Below are 16,664 nucleotides of genomic sequence, written 5' to 3' on the forward strand. Positions count from 1 at the left end.
CGGTGATATCCTCTCTCTTTAAATAAAAAAACCCAGAGCAAAACTTCCTTGCATTCAGCAACTGTCCAGCTATTAGGGAATGCAAGGCTTGAAGTGACTTCCCTGTCACAGGTTCACTTTTTTTTGGATATTGCTAGCACAGGACCTATCAAGTTTGAGTGATAAGTTTAATTAGTATCTGTGGACTGTGATTTAATTTTTAAGATCACATACTCCTTTCCCAGTACCTCAACAAATCAACTGCGGATTGCCACAAGGTAAGAGTAGCTTTATGCAGTAACTGAAGATCGCTGAGGTGTGTATAGTTCAATGACAAGTGTTCGTTAGCAGTAAAGCTCGTTCAGAAGGTATCTGCCACCTGTTCAGTTGAGTATGCATATATTTCACACATCTGAATTAAACACATCACTGTGTATTTTGGCCCAGGCTTACTTATGTCCATAGACCATAAAAAATGGCAATGTAGTGGTAATGTTTTGGGGGAAATGGAGATGTTTACACTGGCAGATTTTTTAAAAACATTTTCCCAGGGAATAAGAACAATACACCCCGCATCAGCTGAAATTCCAATCTGGTTTCTGATTGAGGATCACTGTTTGTATACTATTCATAAATGGAAATCGATACCCTACAATCACAACAGCATATCTATTATGAAGACATTAAATAGTGTTATTCTTCTATCGCTTTTTAAGAGGTGATGGAGAAAATGTTATTTTCTAAACAGAAAGACAAAACAATACATTTCCCATTGACTTTTGGAGAACAGAAATCCTGAGTCTTGGATTTTATCGAAAGAAAAATCTTTAGTGGAGACCCTTTTAAAAGTGTTTGTAAAAAATTTGCATTGTGTGACTTTGGATTACAGAACTGTGCAGGTGTGCCCAGGAGCAGACAGCTTTCAAGCTTGTTTAAATGAATCAGCATGAAGATAACTTTTCCTCGCAGAAATATCAGACCTCAAGTTTAACTCACCTGACTCTTTTATCCATTTCACCAGTGTATTTGTTTTGCCTGTTAAGTAGGTTTTAACTATATCAACAACACTACATACAATACAACATTGGAACTACTGGACAAGCTGCGCTATAAAAGGAAAATGAGATTTATAGTAGTTACACCATTTACTTTTATTGTGGAACAGAGAGGCACCACCATGCTACTTGCTATAAACTCAGATGTTCAGAGACGTCTGGGCTTGTCCCCAGGCTGTGCACCTCTACAGGAAAACTGCAATTTCTATTCTCGTTTGCATGTCTTATGATTGTATAGATTAACATAGCACAGACTGGCACGAATATCAGCTCATGCTGAAGTGTGACAATAGTATCAACTAAAAAGGTTGGTTCTGGCAAGAAAAACAGTGTAGATCTACAGAATATTTCAAGGCATAAGTCCATCGACCAGAAGTGCTAGAGAGGAAAACAAAAATCCCATGAGTATTTAAGCAGGCCTAAACTTCCTATACCTGTTGTGGGGTGGTTGAACAACCTGACGGAAATCAGAATTAAACTCTGCCTCTGCATACTAGTCATATACAACAATAAAGCATCAAAGCAGTACTTACAGCTCGAGAATATCAGTGGACATGAGTGTTCATCCATTGGGAAATTGTGCAGCTGCAGCTGGCACTCCGCATTGATGGTAAGCCTGTGGAGAAACCAAGCGTCTGTTACTGCACATCAGCACAATGAACAGTCAGCAGAGGAGGCAGGGTCACCTTAGGTACCATGCAGGAGCCCTTTGACATCCGTAAGTAAGGGCTGAAAGGAAAGGACTCTATTTGCAGGTTGTTCATTAGCTATTTAGGCCTGATCCAAAACAATAACAATTATCCAAAAACACAAATAATTTCAGGCACATCATTAAGAGTTTCTTGATCCCAAGAAATCTGCGCATATGTTTTTCTCTAGACAATTCATCACTGAAGGACATGGGATGGAAATGACTATTCTTTACAAAAACAACAGGAAATATGGCTGATGTGGTGGTATATAATTCCACAAAAAGCCTCATAAAGAAGCTTTTAAGGAACATTCTCTGCATTTACTTATAGTGTGAACTTAAAATTATTTCAGTCATTTTGGTCTGTCTCTCAAAACCTTCGCCATTCTCAGTTGTAGAGATGTAACAAAGAGAGGAGCAGAAATATCTTCAGCCCCACTTGAAAGCTTGTTTTATGTGAAATCCCTGACACAAAGGACACTATGAATGGAGCTGATTTTAAAACGACTGTTAAAAACAGATAATCTTCAGTCTGATAGTTTACAAGTAAATCTATTTACCCAGGTAGATTGCACTAAGTGCTAGGTTTTTTATACAGTCTTTTTCAGGGAACAGACATATTAATTGCATTCCTGAATTTATGCAGCAATTATGGGGCATGAGGTTTTGTTGTTGGCTTCTTTTTTCCCCCCCTTGTATTTTAAACTAAGTCAAAAGCTAGCAAACTGGATGGGGAAAGGTTTGTGTCTCAGATTTAGGATGGCACAGAGAAAGCCTCTGTCTTCGAGGAGGCCACCTGTGAGGAACTTAACAGTGTTCTTGCACTGACACTTGAAGAGGATTTGCAGTGTTACAGCAGGAGTGCATTCACCCACAAAAGAGGGCAGGGAAAGGATGGAAAGGTGTGGAGCATGACTGAAACTCATACACTTTCTCCTGAATACAGAACACTCATCAACACCAGACAGTACCAGGACATACGGTAGTTACTGCTTCCACGCCAAACCAATTCCATGTGCTCACTTAAGTCAGATAAATTGTTTTTTAATTATACAGTGTTATCAATGAAAAATGATCATTCTAACAGCCTCTCCTATGTAAAAAGGAGGCTGCCCTGAGCGAGTGAAAAGGACTCAAAACATTTTTCACTAAGAATGCTCATTCAAACAATCCACTGAGTAAAGTATTACCCCTTTTTAGCTGTTTTCCACAAATAGTTTCTTCAGTGATAAGTATGAAAGTCTAACTGCTATTAGGCAGATATTTAACTTTCCCTGAAATACTGAAACAGGACTTAATAGAAAAAAAACCAAACCAAACCAAACCAGCAACCCAACCAAGAGGGTAATGGAGTTGACAGCCAGGCCACTGAAGTCTTTAGCTAAAGGCTACTGAAATAAGCAAGAGCTCTGTCACAGTGCAGCAAGCCTGAGAAGGGAAGGGTACTAAAAATGTCAGTAGCATTTTCAGCTGTTTAATTAACTTCTTATTGTTTGCCAAAGACTTGCTATTGGAGCCCAACTGCGATTGCAAGTATGATCAGAATATGCTGAAGAGAGTCACTGAAGAAAATGTGAAAGGGATGTTTCTGACAAAGCTTGTCATGTGGAATATGACTTATGGCAAAACTCCTTTCTAAGCAATTTGTCTCTTCTATAAGTTAACACATATTTTTATTTCCACAGGTTTTTTAATGCAGATATATACAGTATTTGCAAGACCATACTGTTGACGGTATCACAAAGATTAGAAAAACTCTGAAAGTCTTTCCTCCAGCAGTTCACCCTTGTGATGAGATGAGATGTGACAGTCTATCTTTCAGAGTGACTTATCTGAAGAATCAAGAATCAGCATTAGCATGAATCTAGAAATACTTTATCCAGCCCTGCATCTAACTCTAATCAGAAAGGTTTGTGACAGGTTTTATGGGACTACATGCTCCTGATTTTATTACAAGCATTAAAAAGCCCAACTTCTACAATTTAGACAGACCTATTTCTGATTCTCAAGGTTTCTTTTTTAGAAAGACAAGACTTTGCTTTTTAAACTCTGCAGTACTTATGCCTGAATATTTTTGTATTTGTCAAGCACGGTCAGGTAAGCATCAAGAAGAAAAGAGCAGAGGAGAACAAAGATACCACTGAAAATTACTGCTACTACACCAGAGCGGGGAGAAGCTTTCAGCCCTGCACCCCACTGAATGCTCACCTGAGGGTGTACAAGATCTTGCCATCATTCCATATGCGGAGGAGCTGGTTGGGGGTGGTGATCCAGTGAGCCTCCGCCGTCTTCGAGTTACGAAATATTGTGTCTGGGATCCAGATCAAGCCAACCATGTTGCTGTTCAGAGTCAGTATCTTCATGGTGCTGTTGAAGCGAAGACGGCTATCTGTCCACGTCTGGGCAAAAAATATATCAATTTGATATTCCTGCAATGAAAGCATGATACGCAAATTGAAATCAGTTCCACACTTCCCGCTACTGTTTCATCTTTGATAATGTCTATCCAGATTTAGGGCGGCGGGATGCATTGAGGCTGATGGAGAATGTTTCCTTTTTTCACTGCCTGAGGAAATTTCTTTTTCCTTTTTTTTTTTTTTTTTTTTTCTTTCTCTCGAGCTACTTTAGAAAGCAGGAGAAACACCTCACTTGTCTTGGTCCTGTGCCATAACAATTTCTGCACTAGCACTTTCTTTTCCATTGCCTCTGAAGAGTCAGAGCTACAAGACACAATTTGCAGAGGCTTCTTTCTCATAAGCAGACTGATAAAAGAGGTGTGAAAGATGAACAGGAGCAACACACATAAGGTGGAGAATAGTGAATTCCTCTGATTACGGCAACATCTTCTGCAGAGGGGATGGTGTAAATTCAATAAATTGTTTGTTACCAATTATTCAGCCACTCGTTTTGAGGTTGCACTACAGCAGAATTAAAAAAGCGTGTTTGTGCTTCTTTACAGACACCTCAGGTACCCCAAATGCTAAGAGCTGACAGGTCACTAGGTTACAGCCCTGAATAAGCTAATATCATAATTTACATGAATGTCATCCTTTCCTTCATTCCCTGTTTACTGCTGTGTTTCTGTAGGTAAGCAGTCATCGTAGGTATAACTGCAGAAGTTAAAATACACGTGGACAAATAGACAAAATTATATAGATGAACATACAAACACACTGATTTATGCATTTAATACCTCACGGAAGAAACTGTGCAAAAAACAGTATTTGAATTGTGAATTCCAGCCACTGGAGGCTGAGAAGGTCACGTTTGCATTTGCTTATGTTCCTCTCCCTCTTTCCAGACTGCTCTACTTGTGAACCTTGTGGAAACGGCCATCTGACCATGCCATGAAAGATCCTCTCAGTATCACAAGGCTGGCTGCATCCATGACAGGGATGGTGTTTGCTGATGTCACACAAAGAGCGTGCTCTACAACACAGGCTAATACAGGGGCTGGGGATAATCCGGAGGAAACCATCTCCTTAGGTCCCCTGGTAGGTGTGCTCTCGGTATATCTGAGCAAAGGAGAATTAAGGGTGTTTGGAAAGTCTGGTATGTGGCCTTTGACCACTCTCAACTTGATTTTATTGCATTTTTGTTTGTCTATTCCTAAGTTTTAAAAGTGAAGGTGTAAAAAGAAATATTATACAAACAGTATTGTATATTGTTTTATTTATAGAAGAGCTTGTAGTCTGAAATGAGAACAGCACTTTTGCTGGGAGACATCTGTTTCTCCTGCACTATTACATTTTTGGTAGGCCTTCCTTCCAAAGCTGATGTTATAACATCAAAAAACCTAATTCACTGACACTGTAATCCTAGTCTAAAGGATACTGTGGTCCTCTCATCTCTAGATGGCAAATGATCAGTAGATGCATAAGTGGTGCTAGTATGTATCTAAACACCAGGTAATGGATCACCTTAGGAATTAAAGTCTAGCCACCGAAGGCATTAAGGGCCATTTTTTCTTCATAGCCTATATCACTACTGTTTTTCATTGTATTATTAGCTTAATTTTCTCAGGGAAGCTGATAGGTTTGAATCTGAAGAGAATTTTCTTTCATCCCGATGAGCACAAAGTTGCCTATCTCCACAGACTTAAAGGATGCAACGTAAGGTACACAGAGTACCCTTATTATTAAAAAAAGGACTCCCTTAATTCACCAGGTTTAAGATGGTAGAGTGCTGATCTTGTTTCTTTACACTCAACCTTGTATCATGTTAGTACCTGAAAGTCCAGTGACAGTGTTTGGCACGTTTAGCGTCTATAGAGAGGAATATGCCAGACATGTCTATGGGTTTCTCCATATGCTGAGTGAGTAGAGTTGCTTTTTTTAGCTCATATGTGGGAATTAGTATTTATAGAATCAAAGACCATTCGTATACAGCTGGCTAATGACAGCGCTGTCTTATTACAGGACAAGTTTTTGCATGATATTCATATTTGAGGTTATTTTATATGAATGCTTTGACTAAAATTAGGAGCAGCCATAATTCCCTTCTACTATATCGTACATATTTAATGATATTTAGGATTTTAGGATTTCTACCCCACCAAAGGAAAGAAAGACCTTGAGCTCCATCATACAGTGTCCTGAGAAGGTACTGCAGCAAAATCTGAGCAAAGTGGGCACCAGGAGCAGTACAGATGCATGACTGATGTTTCTATTTGGGTAAACTACTCTGGTGGAGAAACAGATTACATTAGCCTAAAAGCAGGGCCATGCTAACACCACTGTCCAACTTCCATTTTGCATCTCCTTTACTTACTACTGCAACTAGAACATGCCAGCAATGACCATCATCCAAAATATCTCTGCAGTGGGCCACTGTAACTCCATTCACCTTAATAAAAACTTTCCAACTCAAATTCAGTGGTTCACAGATCTTCTGAGTTACTTAGTTCTTTAAAAAAATGCATTTTTCTTATTGTAAACTGAGGTCATAAAAAGCAAAGCAACAGTTTTTAAAAGAAAAGTCAAAGTTGTTTGAAATTAGTTGTATTGACTTTTTCATCACTTTTCCTATTATTTTTATTTAAAGTGCTTACAATGTTCAGTCAGAAAGAACAAACTACAAAACAAAAATTCCCCAGTAAAAATAAATGCACATTTCAACTTAATATCTGAATCGCAATTTCATCCTTTATATTCTCCATTAATCCTTTTTAGAAGAGGATGTTAGATCAGTACATCCTTTACATTAATCTTTGTAATTGCTTCAGTCTTCAACCAAGCAGATAATGGTGTATGATATTCATACATTCACTCTACTAGGAAGGGACAGAGGTCACTTTCGAAACTGGCACTCAGTTCTTCACTTCTAATGGAGCTACGCCTGGGCATGCTTCTGGAAAATTACCTTTGTCTTCACTGACAACAGATACTCAGTTCCTAGTGAAGTCAACAGCTTCCATATACTGCTTTGCACAAAGCTGGTACAGTGATCTCCAACACACAGCAGCCAAGAAAGGGTTTTGTGTTGTCTCATAAACAGGTCAATATAACACAATATAATATAAGAAAGGATCATTTGCTAGCTAATACCTGTCATTTTAGATCTTTATGAAATGTAAAGGTTGCACTTAGAGAGTTCAGGTGGGACACCAGGTTTCAGAGAACTGATGCCTCAGATGAAGCAATGTCCTACAACTCGGATAATATTCTTTATGTTCTGCTCTACCACTGCACCAGAAATGTTGTTAATATCCTTCTGATTCCTTCTGTTCCTTTTGATTTTTTGACTACTATGTGAACAAAGGAAAAAATAAAACCCAGCAAATTTTCAATAAGACTTCTTCCCAGAGGCAGAAAGATGAAACTATGTTTGCCATTAGGTGATGCCAAGGTGGTATACAGTAAAGTGTTCTGTCGCTATGTTTTCTTGTCTTACAGGCACCTAATTTGCCATCCTACCAAAACAGACTTAAGATTTTTCCTACTTATACCACATATTCACACTGTGCCTGGATGCATAAACTGAGGCTACACTCCAGAGCAGCCACACTTCTGAAAAGAATCCTTGAGAAGATGTAAGGGCCAGCCCTAAGGGGAAAAATAAATCTACGTGTTAATGTGTAGGAAAAATCTAGGCAAATATTATTTCTTTTAGTACATCACATATTTCTGAAATAATATGAAATTACTCTGATGCAAAATTCAGTTATAAACTAGAATAATAATTTATTATCAATTTTAACAGGTTTCATTATGTTCGTCTTTAACAGTGAATTCATAAAGAATTCATTAATGTATAATCTAAACTCCCCACACTTAGAAACTTCATCCAAACAGAAATTGTTTGAGGGTTCCACAATCTGTCCAAAGCTGATTACATAAAGGAAATGTTTGTGGGGTGTTTTTTTTTTCCTTTTTTAAATAAATGAAACAATTTTAAGAAATGGGAAGAGCAAAAATGAGAAACTAAAATATGGGAATGTTTCCAAATCAAAGAATCCTGACATATACAAATACTCAGCCAAATCTCTAACTACATAACATCAGGTCTTTTAGGAAATTTTAAATTATCAATAGTTTTTAATGTTTCTGGAAAGTCTAATGCTTTTCAGTAAAATCAAATAAATTTATTTGTATTTTGTTTGGTCATATGACAACATAAAATCTCATTTCTGGCAGCTAGTGTGTACCTCTGAGTGAAATGCCTTTGTTTTCTCTTTTTTTCCCCTGTGATGACTAGCTTATGACCAAAGAATTTGTCAACAGTCCTTTTTGCAACTTACCCTTAAATGAACGTGTTATCATATACATTTTGTCAAGTAAAAAGACAGTTTGTTCTACTTGCACGACTTATAATGGAATATTCAGTACAAACTGAAAATAATAAGTAACATTCTGTCACTCAAAATCTCTTTATCACCTCCAAAAAGGTTAACTTTGAAAACGTGATTTTAAAATTGGTGCTTGACGATGCTCACTTAACTTCCAACGTAACTTGTAAAACCAAGAAAACAGATTATGGTTCTTTTACTTGTACAGTATGCAAGTACTTGTCTCATGGAGAACGCTCCTTCCCATTCACATTTTATAAGGTCTCCTTTAAATCTTAAACTTTTGCTTAGAAAAATGACTGAATGAGCTGAGGAAAAGCGACTGACTTTTCTTCTAAATCAAATGATGATCTAATTAGAGAGTATTTTTCTGTTTTGTGGTTATATACAGAGCAATAAGCTAGAGATGACTTTTCTTTCTTACTTTCTATTAATTTGCAGAGAGGGGGACATAACCCAGAGTTAACAACAGTATTAACTGCAAGAAACTGTACATAATAAGGCTTCCAACTACTTGATTTTAGCATATTTTTTGCTTTTTCAAACATTCCTAATGTGGTTTCATTAGCGCCTTGAAAATAATCAAGCCATCAGTGAATTATTTGTCCTTCAACTGTGTAGGAATGATTAATGATCGGGAACACCTTGAAAGGTTTGAAGCATCTGTAATTGCAGAGAAAAATACATGCTTTTCAATGAAGCCTTTCATTGTTTTCTCAGTCAAAAGAGGAGCTAACATGTTGTTGGCAATACATGAAGCTTTTCTCCTACCATGATGTATCATTTTAGCTGTGGGTTAATCCTGGAAAATACGATTTAATTGGCTGTCACAGTTGGGTGTTCTATTTGAATGACTATGGATAATAATATGGTATGCCTTTGTTGCTTCTGCTGCAGCCGTCTTATTTTCTGCATTTTCACAATTCCTCACAACAACAGCAGCAACAACCACAACAGCAACAACAACAATTAACAACAACAACAACGTCAAGAGTCTTGTCTTTTGAAAAAGTGCAAGAATTTATTGTACAATACTTCCCAGGTTCTTACTATTGCCTACCAGACAATGCACCATCACCTCAAGACTCCATTTTCCTACACTGCAAGAAGCCTTTGGGCAACTATTGCTATCTTTTCTGATCAGTTCAGAATTATTGCTTTAACTCTTCCAAAATGTTATTTTTTTCATTGTAGAGGCTATATCTTGACTGTTGATGGAGTGAGACTGTCTTTGATTAAACCTCTTAATAAGATTTGTATGAGGCTGGTACTTGATCAACTAAAAAGACCTAAATAATTAGAGTCCAGTTTAGATTATGATCATTCCATGCCCTCCACCCGCCTTGTATATCATGCCACTACACCACAAACACTGTTCCCACAAGCTTGAAACTAGTCTAATAAACTGTGTAAGGGATAAAACCTCCTTCAGTTACCAAAAGGCTTGACTTCACCCAAGTGAACAATACTATTTCTAATTATTAAACTGTTCTGGAAATAAGCATTAAACTTCCCTTTTATATTTCAGTCCAAACCATTCAGTACGAAGTATGCTTAAAAAAATCAGTAACAGTAGAACCCTTTACATGCAAACAGATCACAGAAATGTTAACCATTATCGGTTAAGTCTGGGACATGGGACAGAGCTGTTCAGGATCAGGATCAGGAAACAGGAGCAAAAACTCTGCAGGGTGTGAGTCTTCCTCTTTCTGCAGTCAGCCACAGACCGCAGGTGAGCATGCCCAGAAATGTTCTTTCTTCATGCTCTTGCCATGCTCAGATTAAAAGAACAAAGAGAAGGCTTTGAGATACTGTGTTTTAATAGGAAATGTCCCAAACATTAAAGCGACACCCATGATGTCTGTTTATTTAGTCTGCAATTTGGTGCGCTTGAAGAACATTAAGAGACGATAATAATTTCAGAGTTTGAAGTTCATTTTCAATAAAAGAGTATTTTTTTCTAGCCCATCTCACCGCTGAAAGGGAAGTTTAATCAACAACTGAATTGACAAAGATTACCCTGCAAAGGGCTGTCTGATTGATTCAACCGCCCCTTTAGTTGTCTGATAAATGAGTGAAAGAAGAAACACTCCCTGAAATACGGGATGAGTGATTCCCTCTTCCTGAACCAGAATGTTCACACACCTGATATTAAAACATGATCATGTTTATCCTGGGGAGAACAGGCCACCTTTAGGTTCCCCGATTCGTCATATCTGGTGGGCTAGAAGGAGGAGATAATTGTCCTTTGCTTAGGTAGAACATCTTCTGAACAGGCTTTTGATAATTTGAACAGGTACAGGCTGTGCTCATGGCTAGTTTTGATGGTAATAAATACTCCCACAGCAATTGCTGCATGATGTGTGCTGTTCATTCCCCAGATTGCACAGTGTATACATTATAAAAGGCCAGCAATTATGGTGATTCCAGGAGAGCCCTGGAAGGCTTAAAATGTTACCTTAGCATTATTCCTTGACAGATACTGCTTGGTTTTGCACCTCGTGTGCAACTTGCATTCTACTTCCAAGAACTGGTAAAAATTTCTCAGATATCCTATGGAAAGGAACCAAAAGTAGTGGAATGGTCTACCGATTTACAGGGAAGCCATTCTGAATCCTACACACTCTCATTCTGTGGAAATAATGCAGAAAGAAATAAATGAAGTCTGCTGTAGAAAACCTAGTAAAATAAACAGTGTATTTTATACGTAGTGTATATTCGAAACCCTTGTGGTATCATCAAGACCAACATAAGCCTTCTGTGAAGACAGTAAGTCTCACATATGTGTCCTGAAAGTTGCTTTCAGGTTTGGGATGAGTGCAGTAGCACCATTAGGGCTGCCTGTAACTTCCCCTGAAGTATCTCTGCCAGCACGGAGCTTCATGTTTTCAGAGGTTGCTCAGGAGCCAAATGAGGGATTTACTTCACTGGATTTTGGGGCCTAAGGGACGGTATATCATGGCTCACCTCCCCATTCTCCACCAGCCTCCTTTGTTTCCACTCTCAGTGCTCCTACTCCCCCTCCAGCTCCCACCTTTATTCCTAATGGTCTCTGAGATGTAGAACAGCTCAGGAAACACTTCTGCACTTTTGACCTTTTTTCTTTTCTTAATCTCAGTTTACATTTCCCAGCAGCATTGAGGCCGTACCTTCAAAAGACCCCCCAAAATAAATATACAAACCAAAACACAGAATGATTACATTTACAGTGGTAGTAAAATATATATCTTTGAAAACTTTCCAAACCGTTTTCTGTCTAAAAATACTTTGAATAACTTGCTCTTTCATGAGAATATGTTTTGATACTTTTATAAAGTCACAAGCACGATGGTTACATGAAGAAAATACAAAGAAAGAAGCAAAGTCAACATTGATATTGTCATCATGGATATAATGGCTTTCGGGTTGACACTGGCAAAATACTTGAGCAAGCAGTCAGAATCATCTCCATCGCTGAATGCTTTGAGTCAAAAAAAAATACCAAACTCTTCTTATCACTGCCTCAGCAGGAGTCTTGGAGTAGGAGGATGGAAGCTTGTCTTCTTCACTATAGTGTTGCCCTCTGGCTCCTTTAGGAGATTATTTCACTGATTTCTTGCTGTTATAAAGAGTGAAAGACAACTAATCTCACACTAAAAGCAAAACATGCAATTATCATGTAACATTTCCTTTCCCTAAGAAAATATTTATCTGTCTTACTGCACATATTTTGGCTCCTGGAGGCTAGCTCCAGTCCTGCTGTATTCCAAATAACTTACACTCAGTTAAAGGAAGGGCTGGAGATGTTTGTCTTGGCCCATCCGCAGAGATCCATTCATGCCTCCTCCTCACTCTGCACTGACAGATTATCTCTTCTGATTCCATCAACCATTCCACAATCAGAAACACAGCATGAAATTAGAAAGAATGCAGCTCATTTCAGAAAACCTGCTATAGATCGATTTTCTTCCCATCTCTTTTGGTGGAAGAGTCTTCATTTTTGCTGAATATCACTGCTTCCCATTTCTTTTGGGACTCTTCTGTTGGCTTCTGTTTCTTATAAAGCATTCCCAAAGACATCCCGATTGCTATGATCGTGCCACAACTGCACTTCCACAGCCTCTTCTCTTGGTGTGTCAAGAGGGCTAGGGTTCATATCCTGTTGCAGACACGGCCTGATGAGAAGCTGTGTCTTTGACGAGCCATAACTAGAGGCTCTTAAACTGGACCACTTTAGAAAAACGGATGTCCAAAGCATGCAAGGACAGGGGAAGTAGAGGTGGGCAATATATTGCAGTGGGCAGACTTTTGGTCACTCTTATCTGGTAGGCAATGTGAATCAAAATGCTAATCAGAATAGGCATTCCTAAGGAGATTGCTGCTGGAAGAAATAATGTTGTTGGGATTGACAGAGAAAGTATAGTGCCCACTCTGACCTGTAACTGAAGGCTGTACTAAGACACAGACAGATTGGGTTTTATGTGAGAGAAAGAGAGAGATATTCCAAATGCATAATTTGATGTGGTTAAGAAACCAAGGTTGTTAACTTGTGAATTTAGTGAGACAAAATGCACAAGGATGAGCTTAACTCCTGTGGAAAGAGTAAAGAAATAAAAATGAATAATCACTGAGCAGAAGAAACAAAGACAGAGAAAATTAAGTCGGTGAACATATGTTAATCACTGTGCTTAATATAATAAAGTACACTATTAAAGTCTCCTAGGAATACTTGATATCTGAAAAAAACAATAAAACAAATTATAAAGATACTCAATGGTATTCACATATTACAACAAAAGATGTATCAACTTTATAAGCATAGTTCTTGAAGTGTTAGCTTATTCAAAACAGAATCTAAACTTCCCTGTTCACAAAATAAATGCACTCTCAGAGGCTGCACACAATAAGACTTTATGGGCACAACCTCTGTATTAAAGAGTTTGTTTTAATGATGGCGATAGGGCCTTTTATCCAAAGAAGTGGAAGAACATTTTCAAACATCTTTTATGCCATTGGCAAGCTAGAAAAGCATGGTGTTTTTATATGTACTATCACTCTTAGCCAAAGAACAGCTGTAGAGAAATGGGAGACAGGGCAGTGGTGAAAAAGATGACACCCATCTCAGGCTGAAGTATCAGGCAGAGTGAGGCTCTCAAGCAGAATCATAAGCAAGAGGAAAGATGGTAAGGAGCACTTTGTAAGGAGGCAAGTTGCATAATCAGATGGGTAAAACTCCTGTTCCGACTATTGCGCTCCAGTGTTGTTTTCAGGGTATCTCCTGAGGCCACATTATATCTTAAGAACCCGCATACCACTCTACTACAGTATCGAAGTGTCCCAGAGAGTTGCTCTCTTATCCTTACAACACTCTGGCTGGGGGAAAAAAAAAAAAGTTATAACCTTCTTTTTCTTTCTCAGAAGCTGAGACATTGAGGGCATTGATGTCTCCTCCAGGGTTGTGCAGGAAAGCTACAGCTCGCCAAGGTCAGAATAAATACATACAATTCTGCATTTGTTGTGCTTTTCTTCAAAAGAAGCACTAACTCGGCGATTGCATCCCCACAGCTGAATAAAGGGAGAATACAAACATAGCTCAAGCAGTCATTCACCTTGTTTCATCGCCAGCTGACTTCCTTACCCTCTTCCTTCCAAGGTAAATCTGCCACAGAGGCAACTAAAACTAAGAAACGTAGACATACACCAGTTGGTGCCACTCAGTCCTGGGCACAAGTATTGGCCCCTGGACATCTTTGATTTAGCAGAATAGACGTACCCAGGTCACAACGTCTCAATTCACTACAAAACAAATAGGATCCAAAAGGAAAGTTTAAAGTGCTGGATGACAGAAATCAAGTAAATAAATGAAGCAACAGTGAGTGACAGAGTTATATCCTGTATCCACAGGATGCGAATAGGTGCTACTGTCATTAAACAAAACAATGTACAAAAAAGCCAATTGTGCACGAAGCAGTAGAAAAAGCTCATTTGTAAAAGCCCTCATTTGCATTTGAGGGAAATACAAATGTTTAACTCCTCTAAAAATGAGAACAAGACTGTTTTGCCACTTAGGCACAGACAGACACTCTGCAATGACAGTCTCAGCTGTGCTCAAGCCTTTCTTGCTCTTGGCGTCCAGAAGAGCTGGGGCAGCCCTGCGTCCCTCTGCACTGCTGGCTCAGGCAAAACCAGACCCCTCTCTGCTTCTGCATTACTGGAGGCATGCTTTGAAGGGAGGCTGAGACCCCGTATTTGAAAGGTATAGCCCCTAAGACTGGCTGCTGGCTGCCAGCTGGCTGCCTTCAGCAGGCTGAGCCTAGCCTTCCCACATTTCCAAACTGAGGACGCTCCTGTTAACAGCTTACCTCTTCAGAGAAAAATACAGCAGGCAAATGTCTTTGGGCTTCATTTAAGCTGCCCAACACTAGCATGGAGACATTTCAAAAGGGTAAGTATCTGGAGACCTGTTCTTGCCACAGTTTCTTCATGTCTTGGGCATTTTTATTTATTTTGATCTCATGTTGTGAGTGGTTTCAAGGTAATCCCTGGGCTTCACTCATCCAGGTCATACTTCCTATCAAGCCTTCTTATGTTAGGCCATTTGACACTTAGGATAGCTCTGTCTCCCTTTAAGACCTTACTTTTCAAACCATAGTTGTTCAAATTCCAGCTCCCCCTAGATTTCAGTCCATTCTTTTTTTGATATGAGGCTCGTATTAAATCACCTATTGACATTGGCAATTCTTCCTTGTCCCTAGTCTGGGGGAAGAGTGACACCAGATGAAACAGCAGATGGTTGACTGCCATTCACTGGGCCATTCAGTGATAGTAATTTCATGAGTCTGGGCTGTTCTTATCAGTTTTATATGAGCACATTCCTCTCATACTCCCAAGCTCTATCACTCCCCAACTGGGGAAATTTTTGAATTTCCTTTTGAGGAGCCTACCAGAAATATTCAATACCTGATATTGACAAAAAAACCCCAACCAAATGAACCTAAACAAGAAATGGTAAGATCTATCTAGCAAAGCTTATTAGGGAAATTAAATACAGTCATGTAATGATGTGTAAGACAAACTCACTCCCTAACACAGTTTAAACTCACTCCCTAACTCAGCATCAATTCTAGCACTGCAGGATTAATATCTGATATTGGAATATAATTTTTTACACTATATTAGAAAAAAAATAATTCTGTTACTACTTATAAACTGGCTATATTGTTGTCAATCAAAACAGATTAAAATGGGTGTAGCTTGCACGGGAAAAATACTTCATCTCCAGTGCAGTTTCACTTTCTAACTAGAAATGAAATAGATAATATATGCAGATGACAACACAGGCACCTCTGATATGTTGTGCTTAAATGCCCCAGCACCAGACAGGTAATTAGAAGCAAGGACAAATGCATCTCAAACCCGAGGGAGGAAGGCCTCCATCATTGCCATGGTAACACTCCCACCTCTGCTTCCCCCCCCCCCCCCCACCCCGCCCCCCCCCCCCACTGGTCCTCTCCCGGTTGCTGCGGCAACCACTTGACATCAGTCCCCTTTCTCCCACCCCTGCATTCCCCCACAGCCCTGCTGGTGGGACACCCACCCATCCTCTGGCCACGGGCTCAGGGCATGCAGAGCCCTCAGCACTGTGCAGCTGGGAAGTTAACACTGGGAGATGCAGGGAAAGCACCAGCCAAAAGAGGCTGTGGAGGTGCTGTTTGTTTTTGTTTGGATGCACTTATGCAGGGTTATGCTATGGGGGAAAGTCATGGGGTCAGTATAACGCTTGTATGTCGCTTTCTGTGCTACACAGACTCAGGCTGATCCTTTGCCCAGCCGTGAATGTCACTGGTAATTAGCTCTAGAGCAGACTTTTTGCTGGCATTGTTTCCATTCTAAGAAGAGAAACAATAATATTGACCCAGCCACATTTCTCTAACTCAATGTATTTTGGCTTATTCAGTCTGCATTTCTTTAATTTCTGAATACTGTTCTTAAACTGGTAGAGGTTTTGGTTTTATTTCTATTTTGTTTTTCTTTTTCCCAATTCAGTAAAAGGAAGATGAAAATAAATGTTTTGCTAGGGATCTTACCGGATTTCTCTCTGAATCCTGCTAAAAGTTCTCCAGCCTTGAACATTTTCCACTGCAAAGAATATAAACTTCATAAACTTCCCAGC

General features: G+C 39.1%; 1 protein-coding gene across 1 annotated transcript in view; it reads right to left on the reverse strand.

Moving 5' to 3' along the window:
- Positions 1–554: 554 nt before the first annotated feature.
- LOC104049471 (gamma-aminobutyric acid receptor subunit gamma-3-like) overlaps positions 555–16,664 on the reverse strand; it is a 172,822-nt gene continuing 156,712 nt past the window's right edge. The window contains exons 4-6 of the mRNA XM_064445312.1: positions 3,934–4,154; positions 1,568–1,650; positions 555–628 (exon numbers count right to left, since the gene is read on the reverse strand). Coding sequence (XP_064301382.1) covers positions 555–628; positions 1,568–1,650; positions 3,934–4,154 — 378 coding nt within the window. The remainder of the gene's footprint in view (positions 629–1,567; positions 1,651–3,933; positions 4,155–16,664) is intronic.

Source organism: Phalacrocorax carbo, chromosome 1 (assembly GCF_963921805.1).
Source record: "Phalacrocorax carbo chromosome 1, bPhaCar2.1, whole genome shotgun sequence".
In the NCBI taxonomy this organism is placed as follows: Eukaryota; Metazoa; Chordata; class Aves; order Suliformes; family Phalacrocoracidae; genus Phalacrocorax; species Phalacrocorax carbo.